This window comes from Podarcis raffonei, chromosome 7, assembly GCF_027172205.1.
Source record: "Podarcis raffonei isolate rPodRaf1 chromosome 7, rPodRaf1.pri, whole genome shotgun sequence".
Lineage (NCBI taxonomy): Eukaryota > Metazoa > Chordata > Lepidosauria > Squamata > Lacertidae > Podarcis > Podarcis raffonei.
The window spans coordinates 46,275,338-46,297,411 of NC_070608.1; the positions used below are offsets into that span (position 1 = coordinate 46,275,338).

General features: G+C 38.6%; 1 protein-coding gene across 2 annotated transcripts in view; it reads left to right on the plus strand.

The window, feature by feature from the left end:
- The window catches only part of ROCK1 (Rho associated coiled-coil containing protein kinase 1), a 60,040-nt gene that overhangs the window by 29,682 nt on the left and 8,284 nt on the right, over positions 1-22,074 (plus strand). For both annotated transcript variants that reach the window (XM_053396416.1, XM_053396417.1), the window contains exons 17-32: positions 413-519; positions 1,696-1,846; positions 3,416-3,576; positions 4,281-4,465; positions 5,201-5,270; positions 6,935-7,029; positions 7,739-7,904; positions 9,414-9,507; positions 10,839-10,927; positions 11,714-11,902; positions 12,367-12,532; positions 15,915-15,985; positions 16,539-16,627; positions 17,136-17,214; positions 17,496-17,757; positions 18,721-18,925. In XM_053396416.1, the coding sequence (XP_053252391.1) occupies positions 413-519; positions 1,696-1,846; positions 3,416-3,576; positions 4,281-4,465; positions 5,201-5,270; positions 6,935-7,029; positions 7,739-7,904; positions 9,414-9,507; positions 10,839-10,927; positions 11,714-11,902; positions 12,367-12,532; positions 15,915-15,985; positions 16,539-16,627; positions 17,136-17,214; positions 17,496-17,757; positions 18,721-18,925 (2,179 nt within the window). The remainder of the gene's footprint in view (positions 1-412; positions 520-1,695; positions 1,847-3,415; positions 3,577-4,280; positions 4,466-5,200; positions 5,271-6,934; positions 7,030-7,738; positions 7,905-9,413; positions 9,508-10,838; positions 10,928-11,713; positions 11,903-12,366; positions 12,533-15,914; positions 15,986-16,538; positions 16,628-17,135; positions 17,215-17,495; positions 17,758-18,720; positions 18,926-22,074) is intronic.

Consider the following 22,074-nt stretch of genomic DNA (forward strand, 5'->3'; position numbering starts at 1 on the left):
TACCTCGGTTTACGAACTTAATCTGTTCCGGAAGTCCGTTCTTTAACCAAAGCCGTTCTTAAACCGAAGTGCGCTTTCCCTAATGAGGCCTCCCGCCGCCGGTGCCCTTCCACTGTTCGGCTTCCGTTCGTAGACAGAGGTGAAGGTAAAGTTCCCTAACTGGAACACTACTTCCTGTTTTGCGGAGTTCGTATACCGAATAGTTCGTAAACAGGACTGCTCTTAAACAGAGGTAGCACTGTACTGAATTTTAATCCACGTTGAGAGCGTAACACTAACATTAGAAACACTGTCTCTTTTTTAATTAACCAACGACCTCTGATGTATGTTAGGAGCTTTATGTGGGTAAATCATAGTTTCGGTTTTGTGTGCAAGTACTGTGGCAGATTATACTATTTAATTGTTTATGTAGCTCGGGTTACATCTTTACAAGAAGAAATCAAAGGTTTAAAGAACAATCTTGAAAGAGTGGAAGAAGAAAGAAAGCAGGCCCAGGACATGCTTAATCATTCTGAAAAGGTAAGATCATTAAAACAATGAGGCATAAATTTCTTGTTTCTTGGAATACAGATGCATATTTCTAAAAATCTATAAAAAGCAGCATGCGAATGTGATTGATAGGATGATTTTATAAGATCTAAATTAAGCCGCTGTGTTTGAATTTGTTTGTTTAATTCAGTTGATGTGAGTGGGAATACGTTGGCTCATGTAATATTTTTTATATAGTTGTGGATCAAGCTTTTAAGGGTGATAGAAATGTGGCATTGATACCAATGCATCTATTGTTGTTTTTATTGCTATGATACCATCAATGTATATATATTTTCACCAAGTATTATAGGGAAAAAGGACAGACTGTGACCCTAAAGGACTTTAAGTCTGTATCTTGATAGTTAGAGGTAGGGAAAAGCGAATGTTTGATTCATTTATGGGTGAGGATTAAAGGATTAAACCAAAAGCTTTCTGCAAAAAGTGGAGTAAGATGAGAGATGTTACAGCAAGAGTTTTTGGGTGGCTAAGCATAGCAGAATTGAAGAGGCAAAGTCCTAGGAGTAAAATTACTTGGGGTGCATCTTGAATCAGTGCTTGTGGTTGTCAATATATATATATTAACCAAATGCAGATGAAGTGATCCCAATTCCTATCAGAACTTGTAATATAGGTGGTTTAACCCTTCCTCCGCTGCCATCAGTGCACTGAAAAATCACCCCACCAAAGCTTCTAGGGACAAAGTAGGTTTAGTGGGGAAACGGTGCATGGGGAAAGGGTAAAACATCCTTTCATGAGCTGTGGTCCCCAGATGGATTGTGGGAAGCCCATGGCTACACTTTGGGGGAGGATAATACAGAGAAACTCAAGCATGGCATTCAAAAATACATTTACAAATAACTTGTGACTTGACTGCAGATAAAGAGACACCAGCACAGGGCAGAGCTGTTAATCATTTGTGAAATTCTAAGTGTCCTCAGTCATAAATATTTGTGGATTGTGTGTGCTAAAAGTATGTGTGTGTATCACTTTGTCACTCGCTTTCAATGTAGCAGTTCATTATCATATTTTCAGTTAAAAAAAAAGAAAGCTGAGGCAGATGGGATGACAAAAAGCTATTGAGTGTCATGAAATCTGAAAATTTTTTTAGATTAAGGATGGTATGGTGTTCTTAACCTAACTTCAGCTTATAAAAATATCTTACAGGAAAAGAATAATTTAGAAATTGATCTAAACTACAAACTCAAAATATTACAGCAGCGTTTAGAGCAAGAAGTAAATGAGCATAATATAAATAAAGCTCGTTTAACTGACAAGCACCAGTCAATAGAAGAGGCCAAGTCAGTTGCAATGTGTGGTAAGTTTTTATAGCATTTGTTTGTTCATATAGCATGTATATACTGTCTTCCTCCCAAGGCATGTTTACAGTTTTAAAATACTAAAACAAATAAGTAACTAGAGTCCAACTGGAGCAGGCCATGATGTTGACTTAACCTGCCTCCTTCACTCTTTTCTTCCTTCTCACAGGGAAGATCATGTCCAAGGTTAAATTACTGTTAATTGTTTGTATATTTTTCCTTTGGATAATTACAGGATAAACATGCCAGTTACGTATATAATAAAGAAACAACAGCTGCAATGTTACTTGTAAGTCAGTAGGAGAAAGGCACAAATTGGACTTGTGTGCCTTCAAATGTCTCTTTCCTATCCAATCATTAAACAAAATGCTGCCTGTGGAAGTAGTCCTAGTGAAATGCTCAATAAAACAGTGCTGAAATGGAAAGTATGTTTCTAACAGTATTAGCACACAAGTATTACTTGTTTTTTCCTCACAGTCATCACTAGTTTTATCATTATACAAATTACACACACACACACACACACACACACGTGTATATATATATATATAGAGAGAGAGAGAGAGAGAGAGAGAGAGACACAAACAAATTTTATTACACAAACATAATAAATAAATTAATAAAATAATAAAAATAAAATATCTACTTAGGGCCCCTTTGAATAGATAAAGAACACTATGAATGAGACATACAGTGATTCTCCATAAACTGTCTTAAGTTAAATTACATAATTCACAATTACAATATGTGGTATAGCCAGCAATGCAGCTGGATCATAAGGGACTCACAAATGGGGATAGTGCTGTTGCACTCAGATCCTGCTTGTGGAGTTCCCATAGAAATTTGGTTGGCCATTGTAAGAACAGGATGCTGGAGTGGATGAGCTTCTACTGGTGGCCATTCTTATGTTATTAAGGGGAATAGACAAATTCATGGAAGATAAATCTGTAAGTGGCTACAAGTCATTTAGTCATTGCATGCTAAGTCCAGGATTAGAGGCAGCATGTCTTTAAATACCAGTTGCCAGGGAACAACACGGGGAGAGGGCTCTTGCTCTCATGGTGCTTCTGATTGGCTAGTGTGGGAAACAGGATGCTAGGCTAGATGAACTTCTGGTCTAATTCAGCACACCTCCACTCACATTCAAACATTTGGCAATTTTTTGTAGATTACTAAGATGTCTTGTCAGTCGGGTATCTTCACTGTCCTCATGAGTGTTGAAATAGTTTATTATTCCTCACTACTTGCAGATAGTTTTGAGTGCTAAGTCTTACTGCCCATGGTAGTACAGAAGCGGTGATGGGGCTAATAGTCAAGGAAGAAACTGCCAGTACATATAATAATTCTGGACAGTTTTAGTATCTGCTTATACCACCTAAGTCTCGCCTCCCCACCACCGCCCACATCAGATTATTGTAACTAATTGGCCAATGTCTGTAGACAGTGTAGGGTGTCTGGTCAGGTACCACTGCAAATGTGGAAGCTCTGCCCATTTAGTATGCAGAGCAGCCTGCGTAAAATTCTTTTATTGGAATTTTTTTAATGATGTACTATTTTTGGTCCTTTAGAAATTGAAAAAAAGGTGAAAGAAGAGCGATCAGCAAGAGAGAAGGCAGAAAATCGAATAGTCCAGATTGAAAAGCAATGTTCCATGCTAGACTTTGACTTGAAGCAATCTCAACAGAAGCTGGAGCACCTTAGTGAACAGAAAGAGAGACTAGAAGATGAGGTAATAAAATGTGCTTTAGTTGCTATAAGTTTGAAGTACTTAAGAAAACTTAACTTTCTTCATATCCCTTTAAGCAGGAAACTCCTCAAACCTCCGCTTTTGCATGTGGATGCAAATCCAATTTCTGAATTCATTTCCCCCCAAATTAGTGTTGTAATTTGAAATGTTTTCTCAGTTCATACAATTTGGATTCAACGTGCCATGTATTTTGCACTACAAAGCTTTGCTACAAAATATGCTAATGAAATTGGAAATACATAGAGAAATGATTATTATAAAATTAGTAGGACCTTTCTTTTGCTGTATTGTGGGGGAAATCATGGGGAAATCATGGGGTTTTTCCTCAATTTAGAATTGAGGAAGATGGCCTTCTTTGTAAAGAAATTCTGTATGTTGCTGTACATTCTGTTGTACATGGACATAAAGGCAGCTTAGGCAACCACACAACTTGTTTTGCATGATCAAGGCAGTTTGTGTGTGCGTGCAGAGGCTTGTGTAGTGTTCAAGTCTTGTGTGTGTGATGGCAAACTGCTTTCAAACCTGAACACACTTTCAAAAGCAGCTTTTGATACTGCATTGAATGCTGCTGTATAAAGAAAAAAACATGTTTAAATGCTGACATTAACTTATTTATGAAATATTACTACTTTTAAAGAAACCAGAAAGCCTTTTCTATTGGCTAAAATATTTTATTGTGCGGTTAGGTTAAGAATATCACACTTCAGCTGGAGCATGAGATTAATAAGAGAGTGATGGCACAGAATGACCTGAAGATTCATGCTATAGAGGCAGATAACTTAAAAAGTTCTGAGAAGCAGCTAAAACAGGAGATCAACACATTGTTGGAAGCGAAGAGATTAGCAGAATTTGAGTTGGCTCAACTGGCAAAGTAAGTAAACTCAATTTAGAATCAGCTGCTTCACCCCATAATGTTACAAATCTTACTGAGTGCTTTTCTGTATTCAAATATGCATTCATTTCAGTACATGAAAATCTTTGTTTAGTAATATCTGTTTATATGATCACAGGAGCATCATGCTCATATGCAGAGCTCTTTCTGTGTGATAGGGTCTGATTAAAGTACATTCTGTACAGGTTAATGCTATAAAAGTAGATGCCACAGGGATTGTTTGTCTTTTAGGCAGAAGTGCACTGCTTATTTTCTAGTTGTCTTGCAAATGAACTAATCAAAACGAAGCACTTGTTCCAGTTTGAAGTTTCAGCTGAAATTGATTTGCGGGAACGTATAACCTTAAATTAAAACCTTGGAGTAAGACAAACCCCTTCAGAAGTTTAAGCTGTCTAAAGGCTTATTTCCTACTTCATGCACAACTTGGATGTTTAGTTACTTGATTAACCAGCACTTGATGATTGATAGTTTATTGTATAAACTCCTTCAGTTGAGAAGTATTTTATTTGAATGTGTATTAGGAATTTGAATGTAATGTCAAAAATGAGAGATTTTTTTAATTTGGTGGTGGTGAGCAGAAGTCTGCTGATTGACTAGCTAATGTGGGGATGGGATAGAGAGGGTTGTGTGGGTTAAAATTTACCAGCTAATATGTTGCCAGCAGGTCTTTGGTTAATATGTACAATGCTCTTAATTATTTTTCTCCTCTCAAAGGCAGTACAGAGGGAATGAAGGCCAGATGCGTGAACTGCAAGATCAACTAGAAGCCGAACAGTACTTTTCTGTAAGCTGTCCACTTGTACATTACACAAGCAATTTTTCTGAGTGATGATATGGTAACATTGTATAATCCCAATAGTAGTGACTTTCTATATTAGCTTCATATAATGTTTGTGCCTGGGTGTCAGGCCTGGGGAGGGAAAATGGGTAAAGAGGTAATGATAAGGACAGGAAAAACAGACAGAAGTGGAAGACAATGTGCAGATAGTGCTAGCAACCCTCAAGGGCCACAGTTTTGTAGTCAATGCAACAAAAAGCAACTACATCCCTTGGGATGTAGCACTTGGGAGCCATCAAAATCAGGGTGGTCATTTGCTGACTTCTGCTAAGGATATCATATGTAATGATGTTAGCTCAGCTGTTGAGTTTGATGGCATTAGTTATAGGGATCACACCATGGGCCAGACACCACTCCTGACCCTCCTACTATACAAAGACATCATAGCCAATTGTAGACATTGTCAGATCCTCCTGGTGGCCTACATCAAATGGCCCTTTGGGTGGTGGGGCAACTCCAGTGCACCTGATAGCAGGGGTTCCCCTAAAGAACCTACCACCCCTATCACAATGGATGCTAGCCCCAGGAACTGGAAAACCCACTAGGGGGCCAGCATATCCAGAGCAGGAGGACCAGGCCAGAAGCCCAGCATTCTTGTCAAGTGACTGGAGCTGTGAGTTGCCCACCTGATGCTGAAACACCTCACCCACACATTGCTCATCTCTGATGTTCAAATATGGATAGACAACACAACCATGGAAGTCCACATTACAGGTAGGAAGGAACCAGATTGTTGCCCCTTCACCTGGAAGCCTTCCATGCACTAGACTGGGCAGTGATGCATCTGACTTAACTCACATTGGAGCATATCATTGTAGTTTCTGGTGAAGGTTATGATTTTATAGGAATTTATAGACTTGTTCTGTGTTGCTTGCTTTATTGCTTTGTTTAATCATATTTTAAACCTCTCTGAGATATTGCCTATACCTGTCAGGGTGCTGTCAGCGACTCCCAGCTGATTGCTTAGAGAAGGATGAAGACAAGGAGAAGTTTTTTAAAAGCCCTTTTTTATTTCAAACTTTACAGAGGGAGGCTATAGAACCCAGCCTCTTGGATAATGGTATTGTCCCGAAGGAATCTCCACCCACCTTCTCTCCCACTTCCTCATTCTTCGTCATCATCATCATCTCCTCTACGGGTGTCGCTATGTGCCCTTTGTCTTTGAGCTCTTTGCTCTCCTACTTTTAAGGCTTGCTGGGGTCTTTGAGATGGTGGGTCTAGAATGCTTTCTAGTGACGTGTCAGCCAGCTGCCTGCTTCTCCTCTCCCATTATTTCCCAACTCCCGCCCCCCCATCTGTCCCTGAGCTATGACCTCCTGCAAACCACAGTTGTAAATCTACAGTGTCTTCCTCTTCCTCCTCCCTGGAAGGGTCAGGATGGGGAGGCGGTTTCCACCACTACTCCTCCTCTGCCCAAATCCCTGACAATACCTGAAAAGTGTTTAATAAATGTTCAGAATGATAGAAAAATATGCAGCAAGTAGAAAATAATGTGCCAGTATTTTCTATTACACATGCAACATTGTGTCCTGTAATAAAGAATGTCTGAATGGTTAGACATATTATTGAGCACAATATGATAGATTTGGGTTTGATTTTTTAATTTGCAGACTCTATACAAAACTCAGGTTAAAGAACTTAAAGAAGAAATTGAGGAGAAGAATAAAGAAACCCAGAAAAAAATACAGGAATTACAAAATGAAAAGTAAGTAAATGATAGAAGCACAATCTCTCCATTATTAAGCACCTGCTTATTTTAATTAGAAAGTGAAGCATGTACTCAGCCCCTCTAATTGTGGAGACATTTCTGCTTCATGTTTCTCACGAGAATGCATACAGTGTGTTTTTAATTTTGCCTAGAAATAAAATGTTATCTTCATAAAATAGTAGGACATTACATATGCTAGAAGTGTAGGTATACAAGGTTGTACTTGAGTAAAAACTGTACATTTTTATTTGTTTTTACTCCCAAGTTAGTAGAGCAGAACAGCATATTCTAGAATACTGTGGACACAGTATATGTTGACACAAATTTTAGTTCTGCAAGCAAATAAAAAATACAAGTATCTAATGATTGTAACATACAGAGGGACATGAGAAAAAGACCTTGCTCTTTCCCCCTGCAATAGGACCTATGTTGTCTGGAACAGACTTTTTGTTTTATTGTGTTTTATTAAAAAGACAACATGGCTCATATTTTGTTTGGAAAAAGTATGTATAATTTATATGCTACATTTATTCCATACCTTTCCATCAAGGAGCTCAAGGTAGCAAATATAATTCCACCCCATTTTGTTTTCACAACAACTCTATGAGATAGGTTAGCCTGGGAGATAGTGACTGGTTCTCTGCAATCTTAGTCTTTAAACACTACACATTACTACTTTGGAAAAAATATTAACTTTTTGTTGTAGAGAAACTCTTGCTGCACAGTTAGATCTGGCTGAAACAAAAGCTGAATCTGAGCAGTTGGCCCGAGCTCTCCTTGAGGAGCAGTATTTTGAATTGACTCAGGAGAGCAAGAAAGCCGCATCACGAAACAGACAAGAAATTGCCGACAAGGATAATATTGTAAGCCGAGTAAGTTACTGTGCAATAAACACATTACAACATATCTTGCTATCTTGTATCAAAAACATATTTGAATCCTCTATTTTATACTGCTTTAAAATATTATTCCAGAGGTATGTATTGCTCTGATGTGCACTGGAAGTTCTGTTTTCCGTAGTGGAGAATGGAGAACACATAACAGGGTTAACTCCCTTCCAGCCAGCCAGTAGTGCTTTTCAAGTCTTGACCCTGCCTCAGAGAGAATTAACCCCTTCATGTGTGCTTCCATTTCCCACTGAACATAAGGGCACTTCATGGTAAGGCTAACTTTCTGATTTCAGTAAAGGGAGCTGAGGCATACATACAAAGGGCTACATATGCAAACTGGTTCCTTCATTGAAATTATAGGAAAAGCCATTCCATGCTTTACATATGTGTCCGAGCTGTCAGGGGTGCTCCTCAGTCATAAAAAGTACCGTATTTTTCCATCTATAAGCCCCCCCCATGTATAAGACTCCCCCTATTTTGGGGAACTTCGATTTAAGAAAATGGGGGGAGATGGCCTCCGTGTATAAGATGCCCCCACATTTTTGACATTATTTTTAAGGGGGGGAAACATAGTCTTATACATGGAAAAATATGGTACATGACACACCTGTTTAGTGTCTAGGCAGCTATTCCCAGGTCTGTGCCTTGTGGAGCAGTTGCAGCAAGAGGGACCATGCCTCTTCCACCAGCTTATTTATCTTCCCCAACAGGCTATGCACACACTACTGGATACTATACCTGTGTGTGAGCTGCCTCTGCTCTTCCTGCTTCAGTTCTCTCCTGGTTTGGGGAGACATTGGTGCAGAAGAGGGTGGGAAGCACCCAGCCCTTCACTTGCCTGACCTGTCTTTTCTTCCTCTCCCTCTAGCTCTGAAGCTTCCTCTGCCTTTGACTCTTTCTTCCTGGTTGGTACAGGTCCCCACAAATAACTTTCCCCTTTGCCCTAGTCAGACTCCATCCACTCCCCCCTCCCCCGCCCAGTGCACACTTGTCCGCATCCTGCTAGTTCCTGGCAGTTCCCTTGCCTTGACATACAGTAGTACCTCGGTTTTTGACTGTCTCCGTTGACTAACATTTTGGAACTCGAACGCCGTAAACGCGTAAATGCTGCTGCCCAGAAGTAAAGGCTTCTGTTTTTGAACACACCTTGGAAGTCGAACGGGAAATGCAGCTTCCGTCTTGAGTTTTCTGTTTTGAGGCTTCCATTTTGAGTTTTGAGAACTCGTGTGGTCTTCCAGAACGGATTAGGTTCGAAAACCAAGGTACCACTGTATTTGAATCAGTGTTAAGTTTTCTAAAGTTTCTTTACATAGCAAAGCACTGTATGTGATCTTTTCGCACATCACAAAATATGTCTAGTAGAGAAAAGATCTGCAGAAACTAGTCCAGATTTTTAAAAGGATAAATTATGAGATGACAAATTGTTACCGGTCAAGTGTTTGTAATATTGATGTCAGTGGTTTAACAAAGCCTTCCCCCTGTCTTGCTTAGCTTGAAGAAACAAATAATACATTAACCAAGGATGTGGCATTTCTAACAAAAGAAAATTCTGAACTAAATGAGAAGATTAAGAAACTGGAGGAAGGTATGTGATAATTTCCATATCAATGGCCATAAAAGATTAATTTTGAAATATATCAAAGTCTTTTAGACATGGAGAGCAGTTCTTTTTTCAGTGGGTTAGGTCCAAACATCTCTTTCCACAAACAGAAGGGCTCCTAGTGTCTGAAGGCAGGAAATGCACCAAGTTGAGGAAGTACTGTAAGTGACTTGAAGTCCTCAACTCCAGTCTATTTCCTGCCTTTGTCCGAGGTGGTCTTTGGTGTTAGCCAGGGGTTGGCAAGGTTTACCTCACCTGGGCCAGTTCACTCCAGTGGAGATCCCTCTGTGGGCTGGATCGCGCACACGCATGAGAGTGCGCCCGTGATTTTCGGTGCCTGTGTCTGTGCAGATGTGATTCCGGCGCTGCGGAAGCGAGTCCTTGCGGCTCGGTTCAGGGGCAGCTTGTGGGCCAGTTAAACGACCCCCTTGGGCCGCTTGTGGCCCATGGGCCTTAGGTTGCAGACCCCTGGTGTTAGCTGTTGCTCTTGACCTTTGTGAGATGGCTGTATTCTGTTGTTTGTGTCCCTTTTTGCTGGTGGACTTCTTCTGTAGGCAAGTCTAGAACTGGCCTGGTATGTCCTCTGCAGTAAAGTATACAGTTTAACAATCTCTGTTCTGCTAGAACATGAGCTAAAAGTTGGAAATCTAACTGTTAGAGTTTGAGGTATGGAGGAGCCATGCTCTTTATTATAAATGAAGATGTTTAAGAAGAATTATTGGCAGTATCATTTAAATCAGGGGTGGCTAACCTTTTGCCCTCCAAATATGGCTGGACTAAAACTCCCATGAGCCCCTGTCAGCATGGGTAACATTCAGGAGGTTACAGGTTACCCACCCCTGATCTAAATTGTTTCTATTAAAAAGATTTTGAGTTATGAAAAAAGTGTACTTAAATTTCTCAATTACCATCCTAGATGGTAATTTTCTGAGGTCTTAGTTTTTATATAATATCTAGAATAGTTTCTTCTAATTTCATTTAGGCACCATACCAATCCATAATTTGATTGTGTTCTGCCTTTTTGTAATTGAAATTTGTTTTTTTTTTATTGATTGCTTTGTTTTTATGTGACTCATCTTAGTGGAAAGGTGGGATATAAAGCTTCTCATAAAACAATAAATAGGGTGGTGTCTGACTAAATCATCCTAAGAGTACAAATATTGAATCATTCCAGAATGAATATGCACTGGCATAACCATTTGGTTACATTAATAAAAATTAAATAATGATTGATGGGGGAGGGAACCAAGTAAGGTGCAGTTATTTCGATGTCATAAAAGGCCTTGCTTAACCTTAATTCTGAATATTGTCAACAGATTATATATTGAAGAAAGAAGAAGAAATAAATACCATAAAAATGCAGTATGAAAAGAACTTGAACACTGAAAGAACCCTTAAAACACAGGTATTTGTCTTTTCTTTTGATGCTGTGTTAAACTACATTCTGAAAGATTTTATTAGCCCTTCATATGTTTTGCTGTTTTCACTACAAACAAGGATGAAAGGTTTCAGTTATGATTATACACCCACAGCATTTCCCCATTCGTCTTAGCTGTGGTCCTACAAAATGTGTTATCAAGGTTAAACTTTGTCCAAAATATAAAAATCATAAGCAATCATCACAATAAGACAATTACATAAAATATCAAATAAATGAACATTTTAACAACCAGTATGAAAAGTAACAATCGGAACCAGAGTTCCTCAGTTCCTTTTCTGTATCTGTAAAATGGAGCTTAGGCAAATCTCTCTGGGCATCAAAATAAACCACAAGGCTGGCTGCTTTGTGGCATTGTAAAGCACAGACTTTAGTTCTCTGTTCCTGCAGAACTGAACTGGTTAAAGGGTCTCTGGTAGTAAAGCTGGGAAGTGCTGTAGACAATGTTGGATTAAATGGACCAATGGGCTAGTTCAGCATAAGGCAACCACTTATGTTTATAGGGTCATGCTATGGTAGGATTTCCCTACATAGTTCGAGAAGAATAATGGGTTAAATGGCTTAGACCCATAGAAATATATGAGATCCATATATTTATTTCACTAATTGATAATGCTTTATAAAATGTTTAATTTGTGAGCAAGACTCAAATGTTATCATTGGTTAGAATAATTCCAAGAGGTTGGGGACCATATATGTGCTTATTTTTTTATGTCTATTCAAATTTCTGCATATTTGTTTGATACATAACAGGCTGTCAACAAACTGGCTGAAATTATGAATCGCAAAGATTTTAAGCTAGATAGAAAGAAAGTAAACATGCAAGACTACAAGAAAAAAGAGAAGGAAAATCGGAAGTTACAGTTGGAACTTAACCAAGAAAAAGAGAAATTTAATCAGATGGTAATAAAATACCAGAAGGAGCTTAATGAAATTCAAGCGGTAAGAATTTTTCATTTGGGTTTATATAGTCCTGTCAAATACATTCACTGATGGTTTTCTGCTTAAAAGCTAACATATATGAGAATAAAATGGTGTTCAGGACTCCGCTTGTCTGTCTAAACTCTTCTGTGGAGTACATTGTTCAACTAAAGAGTTTTCAAATGATTACTGTCATGCACGAGGAAGTAGCAGGACAAAGTTAATCTAACAGAGCAACCAAGGCAGTTTATATGCCAAAACTGGTGTTAAACCTGACCAAAAACTGGAAAATCTCTCATTTAAGAGACTGAAACTGGCCAGTGATGATATTGTATACTAGTAAATAATTTTGTTTCTGCAAGGTTGTGATGATAGATCTGCAAGTAATGAACATTTTGTTTGGCTCAGTTTGAATTTTAATATCTCATGTTCTTAACAAATTAGTTCATACAAATAATATTCCCCACATTTTCTACTGAATACAGCAAATTGCGGAAGAGTCTGCCCATAAGAATGAACTTCAGATGCAGTTGGATAGCAAGGAAAGTGATATAGAACAACTGCGCAGTAAAATTAATGACTTACAACTAGGCATGGACTCAACTAGTGTTGCCAGCCTTCCGCCAGATGACACTGATGGGAATGTTATAGGTAAGAGGCATAGATGTTTTGCTTACTATTTATGCATCTTGTTCACCAGGCTTTCTTCTCTATACAGATAAGCTATCACCTTTTTTAAAAAAACAAAAAACCTTTGGCTTTATTATTTTACATTTCTTTTGTAGATAGAGGATAATATGGTTTAAAGGCAGGATGCAGAATTCTCTGCATACTTCTCTATAGAGAAAATTTAAAAGCTTGAATTCCCATTTAGATAATTCTTTAGTATGCAGCTTGCAAGTTGTCATTTTTTTATACAGTGGTTGTAGATGTGATATCTGCATTTACCATCATTGTTTAGTTAGAGTAGATTTACTGTGGATTATATTTCATTGCACAAATAATTAACAAGTTCACTTCCCTACATGTACTGTTGCAGTAGAAAAAAAAGTAGCTACAGGTCTTTTAATACTATGTTTTGTGATATGGATTTTAACAAAATCTTAATTATATTTATATGTATGATCTAACTACTGCAAAGTATAAAGCCCCTGACAATTGTAAAGCACCTGTTTCTTAGCTCCCCTTTTACAATTACTGTATATCAAAATAACTGACACATCAAGATTGAATTGTTTTCTGATTCTTGATAACAAAATTAATTGGGGTCAGTTTATATTATTTTATGCTTTTAAGATGTCTTTTAACTGATTGTTTAAATTAATTAATTAAATTAAGTCTGCATCACAATAGCAGACTTCCACTCATTTTCATTTCTCTTCTTACGCTGCATGCCCCCAAAATCTGCTCTGGAGGATCTCCCAACTCTCTGGAGCAGACTTTGAGGGGGTACAGAGGGCTGCAGGGTGGAGAACAGGAAGGTGAAGTCACATTGCAAGTCTTTTCTGCTCACTCACAGACAAAAAATAATAATACTAAAAATGAAACATCTTAATTAATAGACAGAATGGCCGAGGGATTAATTACCATTTATTACTTGGTTGACAGTTCTATTTAAAAAGTATTAAATGGGAAAACCTATATAACAGGAACCCGGAGGTAAGGAAAGATAGGAAAAACAATATATAGATTATAATTTCACATCAAAATCTGTAATGTGAACAGTTCAAGTTTTAAAATGTAACAGTTATTCTGCTCATTTACATGTGATTCACCGCATCTGGTCAGATTCTATATCTCTAGTCTCCAGTGAAGTGCATTTAGGATTGGATTCCTAGAGACTGAACACACAGCTATCTTTTCTGACTCCTCCACCAGATTGTTTATCTTCTTTAGCCCTTTTCAGAAGTTAGACATGTGCAGTGCTTTATTTGAAAAAAACGAATTGCCGGTACACCCACCCCTCACCCCTTTGCCTGCCTCCTCCTTCTCCGCCACTGCTTCCCACCCACTGCCACCCCCAGAGGCATTTTGGCGTGACCTACCAAAGCAGGTCTACCACAAAATGGTGCGGCTAGAGTGGCCCACACAGCAAGGAAAGGAGGAAAAAGAGGTGTAGGTTGTTCTAGCCATGCCACTTTGTAGTAGAGCACAGCAGTCCTCCTCTACCACAAAGTGGCATGCCTGGAGCGGCCCACTAGTCAAGGAATGGAGGGGTCAGAAATTCAGCCGCTCTTGCCATGCCACTTTGTGGTAGACCCACTTTGGTCCAAAATGGCTGTGGGGAAGTGGTGGAGGAGGAGACGAAAAAGAGGTGGCGGTACAATGTACTGCCGCATACCGCCTAAAAAAACCAACCTTGACATGTGAATGGGAAGCAAGGTCGTGCTGAATATCTGAAAAGCTCATGCACCAACTTGGTGTATGCTGAGTATTCCTGCCTCCTGGTGTCTGAGCATACAGTGTAAATATATGTTGAGACAAAGCCTTTGTGTGTACAGTTGTACGTGCAAAGAATTCAGCACAATCTTGAACCTCAGTTATGAGGGGTTCCAGACCACATGGAAGTCAGTTGTGTGCACAAAGGCTCCATCCACACAGATATTTGTGCTGTATGTGCAGATGCCAGAGGGCAGGGCTAGTTGGCGCACATGATGTTGAGGGGCACAGCTACTTGGCACAGCCCTGCTCATGCGCTGGTTTCATGTGTGAGCAGAATTTATGAATAGTGTTAGTATTGTGTTCTTTAATGGACTTCATATTGAAAAGCAGCAGCTTTCATTCCTAACTGCGGCTTGCTATCTCTTCCTGTCTTCCTATCGTGATATATAAGCATCTTTCCAGATAGTGGTTCTGCATACTAAGAATTAATTCAGATTGGAATCGGTGTTCATTTCTTTTGTTTATAATGTGTTGAGAGTTTCAGTGGGGAGTACAGCTGAAAGTAAAGAACCTCAGCCTGGGCTTAAAAGTCCCACTTTAGCCTAGACTCACTGTGTAATCAGAGGTCACTGGCTCTCAGCCCCAGTACCCTTTCATTAAAATTGTATCCAGTAAAAAATTATTTTTTTACTGCTAGGAGCCAGGTGAAAACATTCTTCTTTAACCAGGCCTTTGGCTGTTAAAAAATCTATGGACTTTTAAATGTGTTTGCCTGTGTGAAGATGATGATGATTAGTATTTTGTGTTTTTATGTTGTCAACCACCCCCCCTATAATCTGTGGATGAAGGGCGGAATATAAATTTAATAGTAATAATATTTTTCAGTCAACACTTGGTTCTGAAACAGTACCCTGAATTTGGGATACATGTGGCAGGGTTCTCTCTCCCTGCCCCAGGTTAGAATATCACCAGCTGGCAGTTACTTGTAATGAAATTTGGCGTTACAAACATCAGTCCTTTTTATAAGCATTTAGAGAACCTTTATTTAGCCTTTTATATGATTATGTAGGAATCTTACCACAGACTAAAAACTGTTGTATGAAAACTAAATAAACTGCTTCTCTCTTATTCTTTATATCTAGCTGATTCTTCCTGCATTCCTTATTTATTTCTCTTCTATTCTTACCTTCTGTGAGTAATGGGACAAGTGGGTACTTTGTGTTTGCTCTCCTGCTTTTTTTGTTTATTGTGAACTGTGGCTTTCAGTTACTATACGTTTATGCTTAGTATTTCATCTTCCCTTTCCTAGTGTTACATTATATTTATGTTAAAAATATTAATAATACTATGATTCATGCTATACCACCATTTTCAGACCAAAGTCTGGTCTGGCTGTTTCAAAACTTTGCCATTGAAACAGTATTTGATGTTACCCTTGTAAACCCTTTTGCTGCTTATCATGCAATAGGTTTATTGCCATGGAAAATGAATTTGTGACTAAGCATGAAAAATGCTTCAATCCTGTTTTTTATTTAGCTGTGGCTTTTATTCCTGCTTCAGCAGTCTATTTGGTAATTGCTAATGGCTGCATGAAATTTATTTTCTTATAGTTCTCTGTTATTAAAGTGTTGCCTAATATGTCCCCCAACAGAGTCAAGAATGGAGGGCTGGCTTTCAATACCAAACAAAGGAAATATAAAACGTCATGGATGGAAGAAGCAGGTATATAAGATTTCTATTTTCTTTTGAAGCATAAGCCAAATCAAATATTAAATTATACCGCTTACATCCAACACATGGGTAGAAAATGTTTGATGCTTACTAAGACACACACACATGCTGAAAAATAATTGGTTATGTAAAACCATTTATGCACAAAAAAACAACAACCCAGGCCATCTAGTTATCATTTATTCTATCTGCATATTTTTGAAAACAATTTAAACTGAGTAAAAATCAGTATATATGCATCATCGGTTTTCATCCTAATTTATTAGTGATTAACTAATGTTGTCTCTGGGGTTGTTCACATGTCACCCCCCAATTTCAGGCTTGTGTACTCCATGCTCCCTATCTTCCATCCTTCCCTTGTGTTCATAGTTATCTGAGTTTGAGTGAGATATGGCAACTTATCCTTTGCGCCAACTAGGATCAGAAGTCAAGCTATGATTTTGCATTACACCTGAACAGCCTCTCTTTTTATCCAGAGAAATGACGAGGTGGATAGAATTGCCTTTTATGTATTAACAGTCTTTTTCCTTTCCCTCTTTTTCAGTATGTTGTGGTCAGCAGCAGAAAGATTTTGTTCTATAACGACGAACAGGACAGAGAACATTCTAATCCATCCATGGTATTAGATATAGAGTACGTACTTCTATTATCAGTTTGAGATAACAGAAGGGAATTTTCTAATTTAAAAGGTTTAATTTTTATGGGTCTTTAGATACAGAGATACATTTTAGTTTTTGTCAGACTGGATAGGCTCAACTATTCAGAAGAATGGTTCACTTGAGCATGTTGAATCCTTTAGTGAATAGAGTGGCTCCATCATTTCTACAACTTTTATATGTTCACATGTCACACCACATTTTCCTGCAGCAAAGATGTATGTGTGAACATTAGATGAACACCTATTAACACCACTGGATACACTTCTGTGATCCCTGATTCAGCTGCATCTTCCTGTTACCTATACTCTGTTACATATACGCACACTTCTCAATAATTCTTTATTTTGTAGGAAATGCAATAATGTTATGTACTTGTAGCAAAATGGATACTGATGTTAAACAGTAGGGAAATTAATTATAATCTAATATCTGCTTAGTTGTGATATAATTATTAAAACAATGCAATGTTTATTTGATTTCAGAAAATTGTTCCATGTGCGACCAGTAACACAGGGAGATGTCTATAGAGCGGAAACTGAGGAAATTCCTAAAATATTCCAGGTAACAGCAACTGTCATATATTGATTTGAACATACCGTATTTTTTGCACCATAACACGCACTTTTTTCCTCCTAGAAAGTAAGGGGAAATGTCTGTGCGTGTTATGGAGGGAATGCCTACGGGTGGCATGCCTGCGGATTTTCCTCCTCTAAAAACTATGTGCGTGCTATGGTCGGGTGCGTGTTATAGAGCGAAAAATACGGTAGTTTCTTTAAAAAACTTTATCAACTTTGAAGAAAAATGTATGAAATACTACTATATGCCTTTCTTGTTCTGCTCAGATTCTATATGCCAATGAGGGTGAGTGCCGAAAAGATTTGGAAGCAGAACCAGTTCAGCCACCAGAGAAGACAACCTTTCTGAATCATAAAGGTCATGAATTCATCCCAACATTATACCACTTTCCAGCCAACTGTGAGGCTTGTGCCAAGCCCCTCTGGCATGTATTTAAGCCACCACCTGCAGTAGAATGTAGGCGATGCCATGTTAAGTGCCATAGAGATCACTTGGATAAAAAGGAAGAATTAATTGCACCATGTAAAGGTAAGGTGACTATATTTATATTCGAATTCAGTGCAGTTCTATTACAGGGGCAATGCAAACTAGGTTGATTAGATTAAGGGTTGTATCTGGTGCTCTTCATGTGGAATTCCACTGGCTGAATGGGTCTTCCATTTTTTCTTCTCATCTTGTGCCCCCACCCTCAAATCTGTTCTGGAGGGTCTCCCAAACCCCCACAGCTGATTTTGAGGACACCCAAGTGCTTGTGTTTATATGAAGTTTTATTAAAAGTAATTTGAAAATATATTGAAATATGCTGAGTGACTGTGTAACTTTTAAATCAGTAATCTGTTTTAAATTGATTAACCAATTAAGCAACTAAGTAAAGATAAAGGGACCCCTGACTGTTAAGTCCAATTGCGGGTGACTCTGGGGTCATGTGGCCAGCATGACTAAGCCGCTTCTGGCAAACCAGAGCAACACACGGAAACACCGTTTACCTACCCGCCGGAGTGGTACCTATTTATCCACTTGTACTTTGACGTGCTTTCGAACTGCTAGGTTGGCAGGAGCAGGGACCGAGCAACGGGAGCTCACCCTGTTGCGGGGATTCGAACCGCCGATCTTCTGATCGGCAAGCCCTAGGCTCTGTGGTTTAGACCACAGCGCCACCCACGTCCCTAAGCAACTAAGTAGTGCAGTTTTAATTTTGAAAGATATGAATTTCTTTGCTGTAAAGTATGTATCTAAGTGCTACCAACCATAATACATTATTAAAATCATATAATTGTAGAGTTGGAACAAACCCTGAGGGTCATCTAGTCCAACCCCCTGCAATGCAGGAATCTCAACTAAAGTATCTATGACAAATAACCACCCAATCTCTTATTAAAAACCTCCAATGAATGAGAGTTGTTTGTTCAATACTTTCATTAGCCAATCAGTGGTGATGTTTGTTATTATATCTTGGTTTTATTTAACAGTATTCTTTTTTCTCATTAATAGTGAGTTATGATGTAACTTCAGCAAGAGATATGTTGTTGTTAGCTCCCTGTCAAGAAGATCAAAAGAAATGGGTTTCTCATTTAGTAAAGAAGATCCCCAAGACACCACCATCCAGTTTTGTTCGTGCTTCCCCCAGAACTCTTTCCACAAGGTCCTCAGCAAATCAGTCATTCAGAAAAGTTAAGAATGCGTCTGGAAAAGCTAGGTGAGATGTGAATGGACAAAGTTTAAATCTTTCTTTTTTAAGAAGGAGGGTCTGCATATGAAATAACTCACCTATCCAAAGATTACTGTGTTGACTAGATTCACCGCTTACAAATCTGATTAAATCTGGTTCCTAGTTAAGGGTATTTACTAACTTGAGATACTGTCTTTTTAAATGCAGCAAATCTTACTTTATTTTCGTTTAACAAGCAGCAGGAATTCATATCGATGTAGAATGATTTATTGAAGTCATTTGAAAATCCTAATGCATTTTGAGCAAATTGTTCTACGATGGGATTTAATTTTTAAAATAAACATTCAATTTGTGAACATAACATACTTATAATTTTTATATTTGTAAATATAATTAATATAAAAAATTCAACGCACTAAAACAATTTTAAGTCTTTAAAATAGACATAACAAATCTACCTTACCTTTCCATCTATGCCTTTCTAGCTGATTGTAACTTGCTGTCATATCAACAAAGGAACTGGTGGAGGTTGGGGAGGTTCAGAGTCTTATATAAACATCTATTTTTCAGTATAATCAACTGGAATTCTTCATGTACCTATGGTGATGTTCATTTTTACACAAACTTCTCTTAAAAAGAGTAATGCACATGTTAGTAGTACCCTTAAAATGCATTGCTACTTTGTTTCACCAGGTTTTTGCTTTATTGTTGCCTTATATTTTGCCTTGTATTTGGTTACTAATGGAAGTTTGATCTTCAGTATTATATAACTCTGTGCTCCTCTTTGCTGCATTATTCCACATTCTGATCAAAGTTCTCAGCAAAGTATCCTGATAATAAGTCATATCATTGATGTTGGTAAATATCCCTCCATGTAATGCTTAATACACTGTGTTTTATTTCTAGCATGCACAAGCCATTTATTTAGCCCTTTGTGTGAAAGTGCTTTCCAATCTTTAATACTTTGCTCTTTTTTATGGCAAAAAATATTTTATGTAGATTTTTAAAACCATAGGTACATTCTTAAAATGGTATTACACTGAAGAAGGCAACACATTTAAATGGGGATAATATTGGGGATGTGCACTGACCAGAGGATTTGTTCAGACCCTGATTCAGCACTTCAGAAAACGTCCACCTAAGTCCAAAGTACTTTGGAGGGTGCCCAATTTGTGTCAGTTCCAAGTCTGCGCCAGAAAAAAAGGCTTCATCACCTCTCCCATTTGCTACTGAGAACTCAGAAAAGAGTTCTAAACTGGGCAGAATTTAATAAAGGTTTTAGGTGTGCATTCCTAAAATCCTTTGGCAGAAACAATCCTGCAAAATCTTGTGAGGATAACTGTAGTGGTTTTCCTACAGGAGGAATCATTACATTTTTGAGGTGGTGTAAGAAAGCGATCACATTAGTCTTCCCTACTGTGGTGGACACCCAGGGGTGTATTTATCAATCCTTTAGAGTTGATTTTGGAGTGGGGGTAGGGACTACAGGGGATTTCCTTTCCTCCCTGTGGTTTTGTTTGTGGACGCTACTTCAGTGCTCATAGGTGATACTGCACACAGAGCTGTAATCAAAATGCTTGGTTTAATTGTGTGCCTGCCCAGTATGCTGGGATATTGTACTTTCCCCACCCCAAGCCCTCCATTGTTGCCTCCTAAGCTGCTATTGTGTATCTTCTTCCAGCAAGAGGAACGGGAGCTGTCTGCTGTAATGCCCTTGAAACTTGCCCCCACTTAGCTTTTTTTTTGCAGTACAGGCAGATGGCCTAGCTGGGATCCAGCGTCATCTCAAAACTATCCCAGATTATGCTCTGCTACTTTCTCCTTCTTATGGTTCTGCCAGCCTTGGAGAGGGTGGGGGAGAATTTGCATCTGCTGTGTATGTTGTCACTGCTCCTGCCTGCAAAAGTTTCAGCTTCGTGGGAGAATAATTTTTCTAGGCAGCACTGCCTCTACCTCTTCCTCTACCCCAGTGGGAATCACCATGTGGTTTTCTGCCAGCACCAAGTACGGGCCTGCTGATCAGACATGTAAGGGTGTGGCTATGTTAAATGTGTCTATTGTTCTGCTTCTTTGCTACCTATAACCTTTAGCCCAGTAACACACAACAGTATGTCTGTAGAAAAGAAGCACATAAAAATGGAAAGCACAGAGTGAATTGAATCCAACTAACATTAAATCCATTGAAATAAATGGACATGAATAATGTAAATCCATTTATTTGAATGAATTGGTTGGATATGGCTTGTGGTGATACAGTGTGTACTTCTGGAAATCACTAGTACGTATGATGAAAACAGGCTCAAAAGGACAGGAAGCAACCATTAACAAATATGGAAAAACAGGGGAAATCACTTGAAGATGGGCACATACGGGAGGGGGGGGGGAGGGGGAGGGAGAGAGAGACAGAGAGGTTGAGTGATACTTAAATAAAATTACTGTGACTTAAAAGGAACTGCTTTTCTCATCTTTTGAGTGACTGAAAGTGTTCAAGTGGGTTTGGCTCCCCCTACTGCTCAAAGGCAGGGAACATTGAACTTTAGAGAAAGTAGATGGTTTTCTCCTTAGGCTTCAGTTTGCTTCATGTGCAAGCTTAAAAAACACACACAAATTATACAACAACAAACCACTGCACCAGAAAAAGCTCACTGAGTACACAGCAGAGCATAAGACCAACCTTAGGAACAAGGAAACCTAGTATGGCAGCTGAAAAAAACATTTTTAAAAGGGAATGGCACCTTGAAAACTTTAGATCATCCAAGGACAAATACCTTTCAGGTGAGAACAATTGTTCCTTCTCCCTTGGGTATTTAAGGTCTTCAAGTAGGATGTTGCTGTTCATGCCCTTTGACCACAAGGTGGCACTAAACTCTCAGACCTGTCATTCAGGTAGGAACCAAGAATTCTCTCTCTCATTCCATCTCTTTTATCTTTGTGTTACAGCAGGTTTGCTTCATGAGTGCCTCATGCAGGCATTAAGTTGTGATTGTCGTAACTCATCTGCTCATTTTGCCGCCTAAACATTAGAAATCATATGATCTCAGTTAAATTTAATTATGAGTTTCAATGTTAACTTTTTCATTTAAGTTTCAAGCCATCTTTCTTCTAGGACCAAATATGTTCGCCCTACTCATTTGTCTCCTTCATTTCTGACACTTTCTTATATACATCTTCATTTG